The sequence below is a fragment of the Pieris brassicae genome, chromosome 6, assembly GCF_905147105.1.
Source record: "Pieris brassicae chromosome 6, ilPieBrab1.1, whole genome shotgun sequence".
NCBI classification, from domain to species: domain Eukaryota; kingdom Metazoa; phylum Arthropoda; class Insecta; order Lepidoptera; family Pieridae; genus Pieris; species Pieris brassicae.
The window spans coordinates 11,963,258-11,976,812 of NC_059670.1; the positions used below are offsets into that span (position 1 = coordinate 11,963,258).

The following is a 13,555-nucleotide window of genomic DNA, read 5'->3' on the forward strand; positions in this document are numbered from 1 at the left end:
CCACCGAACACGTTGCTGCCGAACAATAACTGGAGATGTTCTAAATGAAAACGTTTCCAGAAACTCTGAGATAGTTATTGTAGCAGTTCGAAAGGTGAGAGCCGATTTATTGGTGTATCCACAAATGGATATTCAGGTAACGCATTGAGAGGACCTCCAATCAAATGGATAACCTGCTGTACTAAATTTCCATTTATTACCACGATGAAAAAGTGAACCGAATCAAACTTAGTAACCCTCGACGACTGACGAAACGAGACAGTCACTCTCTTATCTTCCTCTACGTCGCACAGTCCCTCGTGCGGATCATCATTAATATTGCTACGTCCACGCTTAAACTCTTTAAACCAATCGTAAATAGCCGCAGGAGGTGGGGCGTCGTTAAGAAAAGCTAATCGTAGACTATCATAGCTTTGTTGTTGAGTAAGCCCGCAACGAAAGTCATAATGAATTATTGACCGAAAAATTTCTCGCGTTAAGTTCATTTTCACGTGTAACAAGAGTTTTAGGTTTGCCGCCATTTCACAAAAACTAATAACAAATGAATGCAATATTCTACATAAGGTTACCAAAGAGTTCTAAACATTTTCAGTGTTACCCACGCAAAAGTGTATATTTTGCTAAAAATTATAGTTCCTTACATCATGTCGAATAAAGCAATGAGCAGATTCTCGTTATATTTTTCATTTAAAATGCCTTACAATGTTCACGAGTTATTTGCATTAAAATTTGATATATGCATGGGATTAACGGAGGGTTGATTCATGTTTAGACATAAGGGGTTACAATCAACTACACTGTTTTATATTATTAAACACATTACTAGATATTGTCGATGGATTCATTTTCATGGCAACAAAATTTAATATTTGTCAGAACGTGTAACCATATTGTAATACAGAAAATGGCAAGTATTTTTGAAACATTTAATATAACTTTTCTCAGGCAGCATTTTAATAAAATAGTTAATCGTTTATATAGATTATGACCGTTTCTTATAACCTAATCGCGTTATTTATACAAACATATTCAGTCTATATTGCACCAAAAACACCTAATGATCTATCTCTTTTAATCATACAATGAACACCGCTTAAGAAAAAAAGACAAATGAGAGCCCCAGTCCATTTTTATCTTTAGATGATAGATAATATTTGATATTACCTTACAAGAAATAACTATTTAAATTTACACACTTCTTGTGTCACAAAGTCTTCTTATTTAGATCGAAATGAATGAGATTTGTAGCTGCTACTTCTTAAAACATCAGCTGTGAATTACGATTTATGTCCGCGCACTCGTAATAAGGAATTTATTATTTTATTGTGGGATTATAACATTTATTGCATTGAAATAAAGTTGAGATTCCTAGAAAATGAAATATTAAATTTTGCAAAACTACTGCTCCCACGAAGACACGAACTTAATCCGTCGATTTAAGGTTGAAATTTGTTTGGTGACGTCCTTATTAGGGTTGTTCCAAGTTTTTCAGTACTACAAGGAATGAGCACATTCCCATTGTGACCATTCAGTTCAGCTTTAAATATGTTAAAGTAATGATTTTAACGTAGTATTCCAGATAAAAATCTACAATCGTTCTTATTTTTAATACAAATAGTAATATTTTAAGTTTCATTTTGTAAAAGATAATGTTTGAATGTAGCGGTGTTATAAGACACAAATAACAACAGGTAACAATAATGCTATAATATGAAAAAACAATTATATACACGCTGGTGTCGTAAAATGTAATAACGTGTCGTGTTATTATGAAAACAGTGTCCAATATAATCAGGATAGCCACCCTCTCCCGGGCCGAGGCCAACGACCGCCGATAGGCGCACCTATCAATACTATCCTAACAGATTTATACGTCATGTATTTGCCAAATAATGGATTCCGCCTGCGGCTTTAATTATGCAATAGGTACAATTGATATAGGAATTATTTATAACAATCTCGAGGTCAATGGAAGTATCTTAAGGAAACTGACGTGTCTGTAGTCCGTAGACTAAGAATCGACGAAGCGCGTGAGACACAGAATCCTCTATGACCTTGCTGCCTTCAAAGAAAAATTGTGAATCAGTACATACATAAATAAACACCCAAAACATTCTCTAGCGATACTAGATCATTATTAAATATGGGCAACTGTTTCTTCTTTATCATTTTAATCATAAGCTACTTAAATTTAATGAATGTAACGCTGTTTCGCACATCGCAAATATTACAAATTCGAATTGATGTATTCAAACCAGAACGTTGGCTTTGTATGCCATGATTAAAAATTGAATACTAAATATTGACTGTAATCCCAATACGTTGCTAGGGTCACTAATGACAGGACGGGGTGTGGGCGGCCCCACAGGTGGGGTGAAACAGGTGGATAACTAGATAGATCTATTGAACCTTAAATTATTGAATGCCGTGCACAACATACCTACTGTTTCCGAACTCTGATTACTATTGCAATTAGGATTGATTCATCGATATATCTATTTATTTACATAAAACATAATGTTGTCTTAAGGAGACTTAAATCTCGATATAAATATAGATTGGTCACATAAAGGTATTAAAGTAAACAGTCGTCATATTTGCGGATGACATCACTATATTGGCAGAAACTCCTAAAGAATTAGAAGCAATGGTTTCGTTCCTAGACAAGGATAGACCTAATATTGGTGTTAAAAATAACGTAACGAAGACAAAGAGAATGACCAACAGCCGAAATTAGAGGAAATAAAATGGAATATGTTATAAAATATACCTATTCAGGAAAACAAATATCCTTTAATAATAATAATGAGGAAGAAGTGGCAATAAGTGTATCGAAAGTTCAGATCATTAAAAGATGTTTTAATAGGAAACTACAGCCTATAGCTAAAAACTACTGTCCAACATCTTCGAAGTGACCACATCAGGGCGAAAACTAAGATCATCGTCGCACTAACGCACGCCTTACAGCTGAAATGGAAATGGGCAGGCCATATTGCAAGTAGCACAGAGATGGATCGCCAAAAGCACTCGCTGGAGGAGACCAACGGAAAAAGAAACGTGGGAAGACCACAAAAGCGACGATATAGTTAAGGTTTCTGAGGAGAATTGGATGGAAGAAACTAACAACAGATCCATATGGAAAAATCGGCAGGAGGCCTTTACCCAAAGGAGGTCCATACTGCAGAACATAAATAAACGGAAACAACAATAACTAACGTAAGAATGTAAAAACCAAACTAACCCATTTGATATGTATTTTTTTAAAGTATCTATGGAATTAAAGTAGCATTAATATTTATTATTATTATAACATAAATAGTAGAACTTTTGTCAGTTCACTCAACGGACAATAAAAAAGTCCGTTAACCAATGTAATTCGTTGGCAATCTTAATATATAGGTACATCGATTACATTGTGTCCAATGTGTGCCCTTGTTAGAAGGTTAGTTAGGCGGAGGAGGTCACCTCCTGTTTCCTGACGCACCCACATGGCACACTGACTAAAGGAATGTAGCAGAATTAAGTATATACGTCTGGGCGTACTCTGAGCACATTAAAGTCCACAGAATCTAGAATACGTAAGGTTGGATATCGGATTTTTTATACCCGCTCCAACACATTTTATTGAGTTTTTTAAATATGTATTAAACCAGAAGTTGTATAGACTTTTTCTCTAATAAAAATCCAGTATACACAAACGCCTCTCAAAGAAAATGTACATACACCTAAGAGGGTATTAAAGTGTTGCTAGAATTTTATGAATAAATAAAGGAACAATGAGAAATAATAAAACAAGGTAGAGTGCGCTGTAGCGCCGCGATTAGCATTCTAATAGTGAGTTGAAAGGGCTGCCTTGTCATAGGAACTATGTAAATCTTTTATCTGAGATTATAAATGTCCACGGTAATGTTTAACATAAAGTGGCCTAGCACAGTTTGATTTATTCTGTATATGTCTATTCACAGCAATGCAATAAAATCTTCTTAACATTCTCAAGTGTCTAAATACTCGAAAATGGTTTTCACTACCTCTATGAAATGATTCGTCGTATTGAGACTGTGTGAAAGATTTTCATAACATTTTTTATTCCGTCTGAAAAAACCTTCCAATTTTTCATTTGATTTCAGACACCTTTCTTATTCTTCGCCATTATAACGGATTTAACAGTAGGTAATTAACCGGAGCTGGATATATTCGGTAGTTGGCTGATGATTTTAAAGAAAGAAAGGCCTATCTCATACCTAATCCTCTATTTTGGTGGGGTTTATTCTGCTAAACAAAAATTTCTGGTATTTTTATCCTATCTATCGTTTCTAGTTTTAAAAGTTTGTAACATATACCATAGATATGTATAGTAATATGTATGATGTGGTAAACTTGAAAAACGAATTAAATAAATAAATAGCTATTAAATAAAAATTATTGTTTTTTTGTAGCAACCCTACTGAGCCGCTTAAGTAAGACTCTTCAGCAATTTAACTTGCAAATGTTAGCGCGAGTATTTTCTACTACCACACTTACGTATATGACAGTAAAAAGCTTTTGTACCATTCAGTGAAATATACTAGAACTTTCAAACGTCAGATATTTCAGTTTTTCATATTCAGGCTTTGATATGATCTCATTAATTAATTTAGTGGGCATTATGATGATCTACCTACTAGAGCTTTGTACCGCAATTTTTGTTTGTCTAAATTTAGTATTCAACATGTTATCTAATTCATTTTAACTTATTGTACATGACCATTAATGAGCTATAGAGGGAAAGCCTAATAGATGAAACAAATTCAGTAAGTTTATGTACATACAAACCGTTGTACGATTAATGTAATCTGTATGAACTAGACAGATAATACTTTCGTTACATGAGATGCTTTATTATCTCATTGTATTATAGATATAACCGGAAGTTTCCGACACTCATTGATAAATAAATTTGTATATCTTTTCTAATATATTTAAGGTTCAGTATTTCAAGGTTTGTAGGTAACAGAAATAGTGTGCAGGCTGTTACGTGTCCTAACCTTTATATATAAACTAGAACATTTAGCATTCCTGGAATTGAATACTTTACAATTATAATTTTATTTTTATTTTCGGTTACACTTTACATGCGTAGTAAAAGCTTACATAATAACTTGGCACATGTCATAGTAAAGTTAAACCGATAATGCCATCCTAACTTGCCAAGCACATTTGGCACAGTTTTAAGAAAACAATAACCATTGTTCTCGACGTTAGAACGTAATAAACGTACCTAGGAGCGCTCCAGATATCTTTGAGGTCACGGTACATAGCTGAAATATCAAGAATCCAGCTCTTTTTAGGTCGGGAGGTGCTAATTATCCTTTGTCTTAAAAATAAGGTCGAATATCCCGTGCCTCGTTTAGTTCCCGTTCCCGGGGCTCTGGATCGATGCCGCTGCGTTGTATCTGGTTTTTTCGGACACTATACCAACCGGGAGGGGTGAACGAACGGGGTTATGTAAGGCGCAATCGATAGAGCAAGGCATGCGCGCCCGGCCAACCCTCAACCCTCGCAATATCGCTCGCGCGGGCCGCCGAAACGGACGTGCCGTGTTTTATTTTACCGCGTTTTGTTTCCCTTTCGTTCTTTCCGTTTATGATTTAAAGCCACCATGTCGAAGGGTGACGGTGAACAACAGAACGGCTCCGGCGAGGAGTCCAAGACCAACCTCATCATCAATTATTTGCCACAGAGCATGACCCAGGAAGAAATCCGAAGCCTTTTCTCCAGCATCGGTGAAGTGGAGTCCTGCAAACTGATAAGGAATAAAGGCGCGGCGTTCCCGGACGCCCTCAATCATGCACTGCACGGTGGAGGGCAGAGCTTGGGGTACGCTTTTGTTAACTACCACCGCCCAGAAGACGCTGAGAAAGCTATCGCCACTCTCAATGGCCTCAGACTTCAGAACAAAACAATAAAGGTATCTTATGCTCGACCAAGCAGCGAGGCGATCAAAGGCGCAAATCTCTACGTCTCTGGACTGCCAAAAACTATGACACAGTCAGAATTGGAGCGGCTATTCAGTCCATACGGCAGAATTATTACTTCTAGAATACTCTGTGAGAATTCAGGCGGAAGGCCTTTCACTGGTGGAGAACAGGGCTTGTCTAAGGGAGTTGGATTCATTCGCTTCGATCAGCGCGTCGAAGCGGAACGAGCTATTCAAGAGTTGAACGGGACAGTGCCTAAAGGAGCATCGGAGCCGATCACAGTGAAGTTCGCGAACAATCCAAGCAACAATGGGAAAGCTTTAGCGCCGCTTGCCGCCTACTTACCAGCGGCGCTGCGCTTTCCCAACCCTCTTGGACGATTCAGCTCAGGCAAGTCTTTATTAGCTATCAATAAAGGTCTCCAACGCTATAGTCCGTTGGCGGGTGAGCTGCTTGGCGGGGTCCTACCCGGCGCTGTGGGCTCGGAATGGTGTATTTTTGTTTACAACTTGGCTCCAGAAACTGAAGAGAATGTACTCTGGCAATTGTTTGGACCCTTCGGTGCCGTCCAGAGTGTTAAGGTTATACGCGACCTGCAAACTAACAAATGCAAGGGATACGGATTTATCACAATGACCAACTATGATGAAGCGGTCGTCGCTATCCAGTCCCTCAACGGGTACACCCTCGGGAACAGAGTTCTGCAGGTCAGTTTCAAGACGAATAAGATCAAGACTATCTAAGTCGTTCCAGACACGGCCTAGCCGGACGCTAGGGCGGCACAGACACAGCAGGCGCGCACCCATACATCACTACACACAGCAATACTAGAGGATACCCGCCTCCGCAGGACCGTAGCCACACAAGGAGCTCTTCAATCGTGTGTCTTCCTCATAAGACGACCAGAGCGGTCATTTTGTATGTAATTTGTAATTTATTCGATTAAGCTCATTCATCTCTTTGTTCGACCGTCGCCATTTTATCAGAAAAAGTGGGTTAAGTGTTACGGAAATCAAGATGGTGGAAAGTTTCTGCGCATGCCCGGATGAAATGGCGGTCGTTGAATGGGACGAGCGCGCAATAATAAGTTAAGATGGAGGCATCAAATGCTGCTGGTCAACAACCATACATATTACATAGTCAATAACATAATGACAATCAACTTCGCTTATGAAAGGTTGTGGTTATCGAGAAATAGTTTTCGATTATAAATAAAGTAATTAGCAATAATATGCTATGCTCCATTTTAGGCGTCATATCTAACTTCGGTCTCGAATCGACGAATTGCCAAATAACGATAGTCGCGTTATTTCCGCGCCTATCGCTCACAACTATAATATGTAGGTAGGATTCGGGCCGGCCCAACCAATTAAAATAGTGTTATTGTTAAAGATTGGAAATATATATTATCTATACGTATATTTTAATCATATATTAATCTAATTAAGGATGAGAACTAATCCAAAACTGTGATAGGTTTTGATAAAATTTTAAAAATAAAACTTGAAAGATCTCTGGAGCAGACGCCGTCGATCGAGTCCTTTGTGGCGTCGGGCGACGTATTCACGAACGTAAGCTCCGTGTTCAGCAACGGAGCGAGCCCGCGCTAGCCGGCGGAGTAGGTTAAGTAGTTTTTGAAAAGTTTTGCGACGCCGCAATCGCGAGAGCTAGATGACACTCGGAACGCGCAATCACACAAAGATGAGGAAAATCGATTGAGCTCTGGAGGAAACCCGGATGAGGCGGAGCCACGGCTCGCCTCGCGGGAGCGAGACGGGACATCCACGGGGCCGGCTCTCTCGCTCGAACGCGAAACAATGGTGCGTTATAAGTTTTAGAACTTTAATGATGTCGTTAAAAAACGACGTCTAAACATATGATGGGTACCTGCTACTATAATTAATGTATGGATGCGAACCTGCGTCTATTCGAAGTAGGCTTTAATTGTCTTAGTTTAAATGGAAATTTGTAAATAGATAAAAATATATAAAATAGTTTTCGCCGCGTCTCGTCCGCGTCAGCACGCTGACAACTACAAATTGAACCCGACAAAGACCTAAGAAACATCGAACTTGAATAGATATAATATCGTGCCGTCCTAACGACCCTACGATTTTTGTAAAAAAGTATATACATAATAATATATGTAAAAACAGTTTTGTAAACATTTCAAAATATTAACTAATAACTGATAGGTACTCATTACATACCAAAGATGGAGATAAAAATTTACAAGTATTTATATATTTATTATATGTAAAACGTGCAATAACTGATAGCCAGTAATTTAATAAAAATATATTAAATAAATAACTCGAAGAGGTCGGTAGATTCACGTCTTCGTGGATAAAGAGGTAAAGATGTTTGTTTACTTATTATTGTAAACTTAGTTTGACCCGGTCAAAGGTCAAAGTCAACTTTTAAACTTTGTTTTTTATAGAAATTCGCTTACATTTACCGCAGCTTAAATTGCTTAACGTTCTATTTTAGTCTTAATACGTTAAATTATTAGATGTTTGTATTGATTTAGAAAAATTGAGAGTTACCTTACTGAATTAAGCGAAATATGATAATGGCGTCCTTGTCTTTGGCATACCAATGCCAATGTCATTTAATGACAGACGCCGTCGAGTGGTAGCGCGCGATTCGTGTCACGTGAGTTTGAATTAATTTAATGGAAAGAGCGGTGTGAGATGAGCTCGGGGGTGTGAAGCACAAGTTTTGAATTAATAATTAATTAATATTATTATATTATAGTACCGTCTTAGGTTAATAGTTGTTGTGTTTTGTGTTGTTCGGACTCAGCATAAATATTTCAACTATTCTAGTCATCGGGACGGTGGTAAGATAACAATTGTATGGAATAGTTGTCGAATTAATGTTGATGATAAGTCTTAATCATAATTTTTCGATATTATTTGTTAGATTTACTCATTAATTTAGTGTATGTGCAATTAATTGTATTTTACTTGTATATCTTAGGTGTGCATTTATCTTATTTAATGTATATTATGTGTTTTAAATTACTGTGGTTCGATAAGGTTATTTAATAATTTATTAGGAGAATTGCACGTGGCGTTCGTTTCTAGTATTAGGAACACGCAATGGTGTGAGGAATTTATTTACCAAAATATTCTGATTGATTTCATGTTGATTCAGTTCATTCGATATTATTTTATGCTATTATCGTTTAAACGATGTAAGTCTTTTAAATCGAAACAAAAACACCAAAGTATTTAATAACTCATCGACTTTTTAGATAATAAATAATGATAATTGTGAAAATGACATGTATTTTGGATCGAAGTGTTGGTTAGGCTCTCGGTAGGTAACGTGTGACGTCACTGTGTATTAGTAGAACGTTTTGTGCGTTCCCCTACTTTTCGGATGTTATTAATAAAAAAATAATAATAATGGTAATAATAAATTATGAATAGTGCTCAATAGCGTAGAAGGCGCGGGCCTGGTCTTAGAATAAAACTGGAGAAGCAATAATAATTATAAATGTGAATTTTTAACCGACACACGGGTAGATATGCTACAATATAATTGACTTGATATTTTTATATGTATTTTAAAATTTACTGTAATTCATATCTTCATAGATATAAGCGGCCGACTTTCAAAACGTTCTACTAATAGTTAAAAGGTAGCTTTTATAACTATTGATCTCTGTGTAAGAATCTAAAAGACCACGGTCACTTAAATATAGATAACACGACAAGGGTGTGCATAGTAATAGAAGCTTCCTTTGACTGTTTTATCTGCTAAATAGAATGACTTAAAACCAGCTTTCCATAAGACACAAGTTGGGGATGGCATGGCCCTGGGCCCTTCTACAGTTGTTGTACTTTCAATTGTATTTCGTAGATAAAATAATGTCTGAAGAAAGCCCACAAGTGACAAGGGATAAACATACTTATAATATTATCAATAGCATAACGGCTACTTTTTACGGTGTTTTGAAGCATTTTTTATGAAATTGATAAAGAATAATTAAAATAATTATTGGCAATCCCGAAACAATACTAATACGCATAGGCTAATTAACATTGTGGCTGTGAAATTAGCAAAAATAATAATACACGTGGCGAATGTTAAATTAAGAGGAGTAAGAGTAAAACCACAGAATGAAAGATATATTTTTTAAGAATTTGGTAGAAATGCGATGTGAGTTTGGCTTGCGTGTTCTGTCCCGACGCGTTTTCTGTCATATTGTGGCATGTGCGTCTGTGGACCTGCGATGCTGCCACGTTCCATTTCACTCAGATGTCATTTCTATCTCTTTGTTCTGTGCATCACGTGTACAAAATATTTTGGCCGGTTTATTAATAAGCGAATCATTTAAATAAATTCCGACGACAATGCGTGAAAAAGTCCAAAGGATGGCAGAATTAGTATTTTCTACGCAGTTAGCTTTTTGGTGTGTAAGTGTGAATGGCCTTACTCTCGGGCATAAGCACAAAACTCAATCGTTGGCCGAGACACACGCCATTCGAAATAGTTAAGACACAAAGAAGAAATGAAATCTTCCATAGGAACTAATTAAGGGCAACGTGGAAAATGGTTCGGTTCCATTAATGCGATATAGTCAAATGCTCAATCGGTTGCATTTATCATTTGAGGAATCGACACGTTTTCGACGTTTCATTCGAGACATCGATTAAATGTGTTACTATTACATGTATCAAGCGCTAGACAATTGCACCTACAGACTACGGCTATATCTTTATAAACTTATTAAGAAGAATACGTTTGCTCATCGCGTACTTCCTTGTCTTTTGGATCCGTTTCTCTAGTCTATAGCTATTAACGATATTTCCTTGATAATTTTATAAAATATAGCCCTACCAAATCTCCCTTGGATCAGCGGAAAATTATCAAGTTAATACATAACATATTTAAATCATTGTAATTGATATAATTCACCAAAATGTCGTCCTGAATATCTATTGTTGCCTGTATGAGGAATGTTTCGGCGTAATAAAATATAACTCTCACTATAACATCTATGTGCAAGGCCTGAGAATGTAATTCCTCATACACGTCATGACACTTTGAGTTTATTTGAAAATTTAATAGCCACATCGCGAATATTTCATTGTCAATACAAAATATGTGTTCGCCTTGTTTATTAAGAGCTTTCAAATGATTCAGAGTGCAATGCGTATTCCATATATTAACGATACCTAATATTTTCTGCTAAACGTTATAGACAGTGAAAAATTAACTGAAGTGGAAAACTAAACGAAGACGCAAAGGAAAAACTAGATTGCAATAATTAAGTAAATAAACAGGTCTCGAGGCATCGGGTTTAATTGCCGTATAGTTTCGAATTTAGTAAGAAAATATAAATAAAAATATCAAGTAATAACGATTTCACTGTCTATTTATTAGGTTACTTTCGGTGTTGTTTCCTCTTCTGCATATCGGTTAGTTCCCATTCCGTTTCAATCTAGAAAAAATATATTTTGAACTGAATAATATCCGATTATAGATTTTAGGCGCGGGAACGACAAAAATTAGCAAAGCGGTGCAAGGATCTAATCCTTTTTTAACGTCCGAAATCCTGATTAGAAGTTCAAAGTGGTCGCGCCTAAAATATGTAGTCTACAAAACGGGTAAAGTAGTGATAAACGGTATGGGAACCGACTAAAACATTATGCAGCGTAGTATGTGATACCTAATAGTAAATAACTGTAGTCTTCATTCGTATCAAGCGGCAGGACAAAGGTGACAAGCGAACCCCATTTCCGGCTCGATTAAAACTAGGTTATAATTAGAAAATGCATCGTAAGATAATTTAGATCTCGACAGAGTATTCTCTAAGTATTTTACCGACTCCAAAGTATAGAAGCAATGAAATATTTATAAAGATTATTATGTCAGCCGATTTCCTGTTTCTCGCTGACTCCTTTGATACGAATACGTATTTTACAAAATCAAAAATTTTGAAAAAAAAAACTTTAAGATCTTCCGGTATTTAAATGTTCGCATTTTGTTCTTCTATTTATGATTATCGATAAGGTAGGTGTCTGTGTTGGTATTAACAGATTTAGTTGATATATTAATAATATGGTGTAGCGGAGCGCAGTCGTCACAACCTAGCCTCAAATTAGTCGTAAAATTAAAAGCAATTGTATCCAAAATGGCGGACATGGTTGTGCGATTGAGCTGCCGTAATTAGGTGTTTATATTATTGTGTCTGTTTAAACGGTTACCTCTTCTACATTATAGCTTTTGTGGAGAAATTTGAGTTGCACAAGAAATAGTAGCATCTTAAGATTGAGGCTAAACCTGATCGTCTTCTTATTTCATGGAATTACTGATGCTTTGTAGATGGCACAGACTAGAATTTCGTCTCATCCGATAGTAACAAGTTGGTGTAACCCTGAATTGGCGTGCTATAGATTATTAATATTATATATACAAGTACTGATTGCTGTTGGATGAGATAAGATTTGTAGATTTTAAATTCCAATATGACTCAGTTTTAGTGTCATCTTAGACTAAATGTTGTTCCCAATATTTTGTAAGCCTACGTTTTGCCAAACATGCATTGTAACGCACATATCCCGTGTGTGAGTTTGAAGAAAAAATACAATGCTTTTTGGTAAATCGTTCAGCCGTACTTACTTTGAAGTTCGGTCTAGAAATTTAAAAAAAATACTCATTCCTATAATAAGGCATTAATAACCAAATATTTACATCTGTAGTCGTTACTTGGCTGTTTTAAGTAATTAATTATTAATATTTTCACGTACTTTATGTGTCTATAATTATTAATTTATTGGAATTAATTATAATTGAAAATAAATAAAGAAAAATTGTCACATTCTCTTCACTTTTTACAATAGTTTTTACAATATGATATTTAATATCCTCAATGGTTGTAACTATACATTTCTTGTTCTAAATATATAAAAAAAACCCGATGTATCTTCTTTTTATTTCAATCCTCCCTGTAATCGAATTATAATAGAAAAGCCACCGTTATAGGGGTGCAATTTAAATTAATTTGGATTACTATAAAACACACAAATTTCCGAATTTGCATGCATTTTTAATCAATTTTCATTTCACAAATATATAATAAGTTTATAACAACGATTTGTCTCTGCAGAATGGATAACTGAATAGAACTTTGTCCTTGTAAAGGCTTTGATCTCATTTTAATACGTTTGTGTAGGTCTGGCCATCCGGAATCAGTTTTAAGGCAACTGAAAATAAATTGCTATGTACTGTCGTATTTTCAATATATGCATTAGTTACCACAAGAATTTTCACAGTACTACTACAGGGACCGATCTCTCAGAATAAGCTATTGAAATAGCTTGTAAAATATGAGAAATTAATGAGTTTGACTAAAACTAGAATACTGTAAACTACGATGTCTTGTGGACACTACGATATCTACGGTCAGACGTTATGACGATCAGTTGGTAAGACGTTCCTTTCACCGGTGCAGAACATGACAAATAAGATCCAGTTTCACTACCGTGGCCTTTGACATGTCCAGATATGTTTCCTCTGTTTTACGCCGTTAGATATTTCAGCCCTTTAGCTACGAAGAGTGACTCCATTCTTTTTTATCTATA

General features: G+C 36.1%; 1 protein-coding gene across 1 annotated transcript; it reads left to right on the plus strand.

Annotated features, from left to right (window-relative positions):
- Positions 1–5,558: 5,558 nt before the first annotated feature.
- On the plus strand, positions 5,559–12,713 carry LOC123710889 (ELAV-like protein 4). The gene has a single exon (XM_045663177.1). It carries the CDS (start codon positions 5,639–5,641, stop codon positions 6,698–6,700), a length of 1,062 nt encoding a protein of 353 aa, XP_045519133.1. The 5' UTR covers positions 5,559–5,638; the 3' UTR covers positions 6,701–12,713.
- The last annotated feature ends 842 nt before the right edge of the window (positions 12,714–13,555 follow it).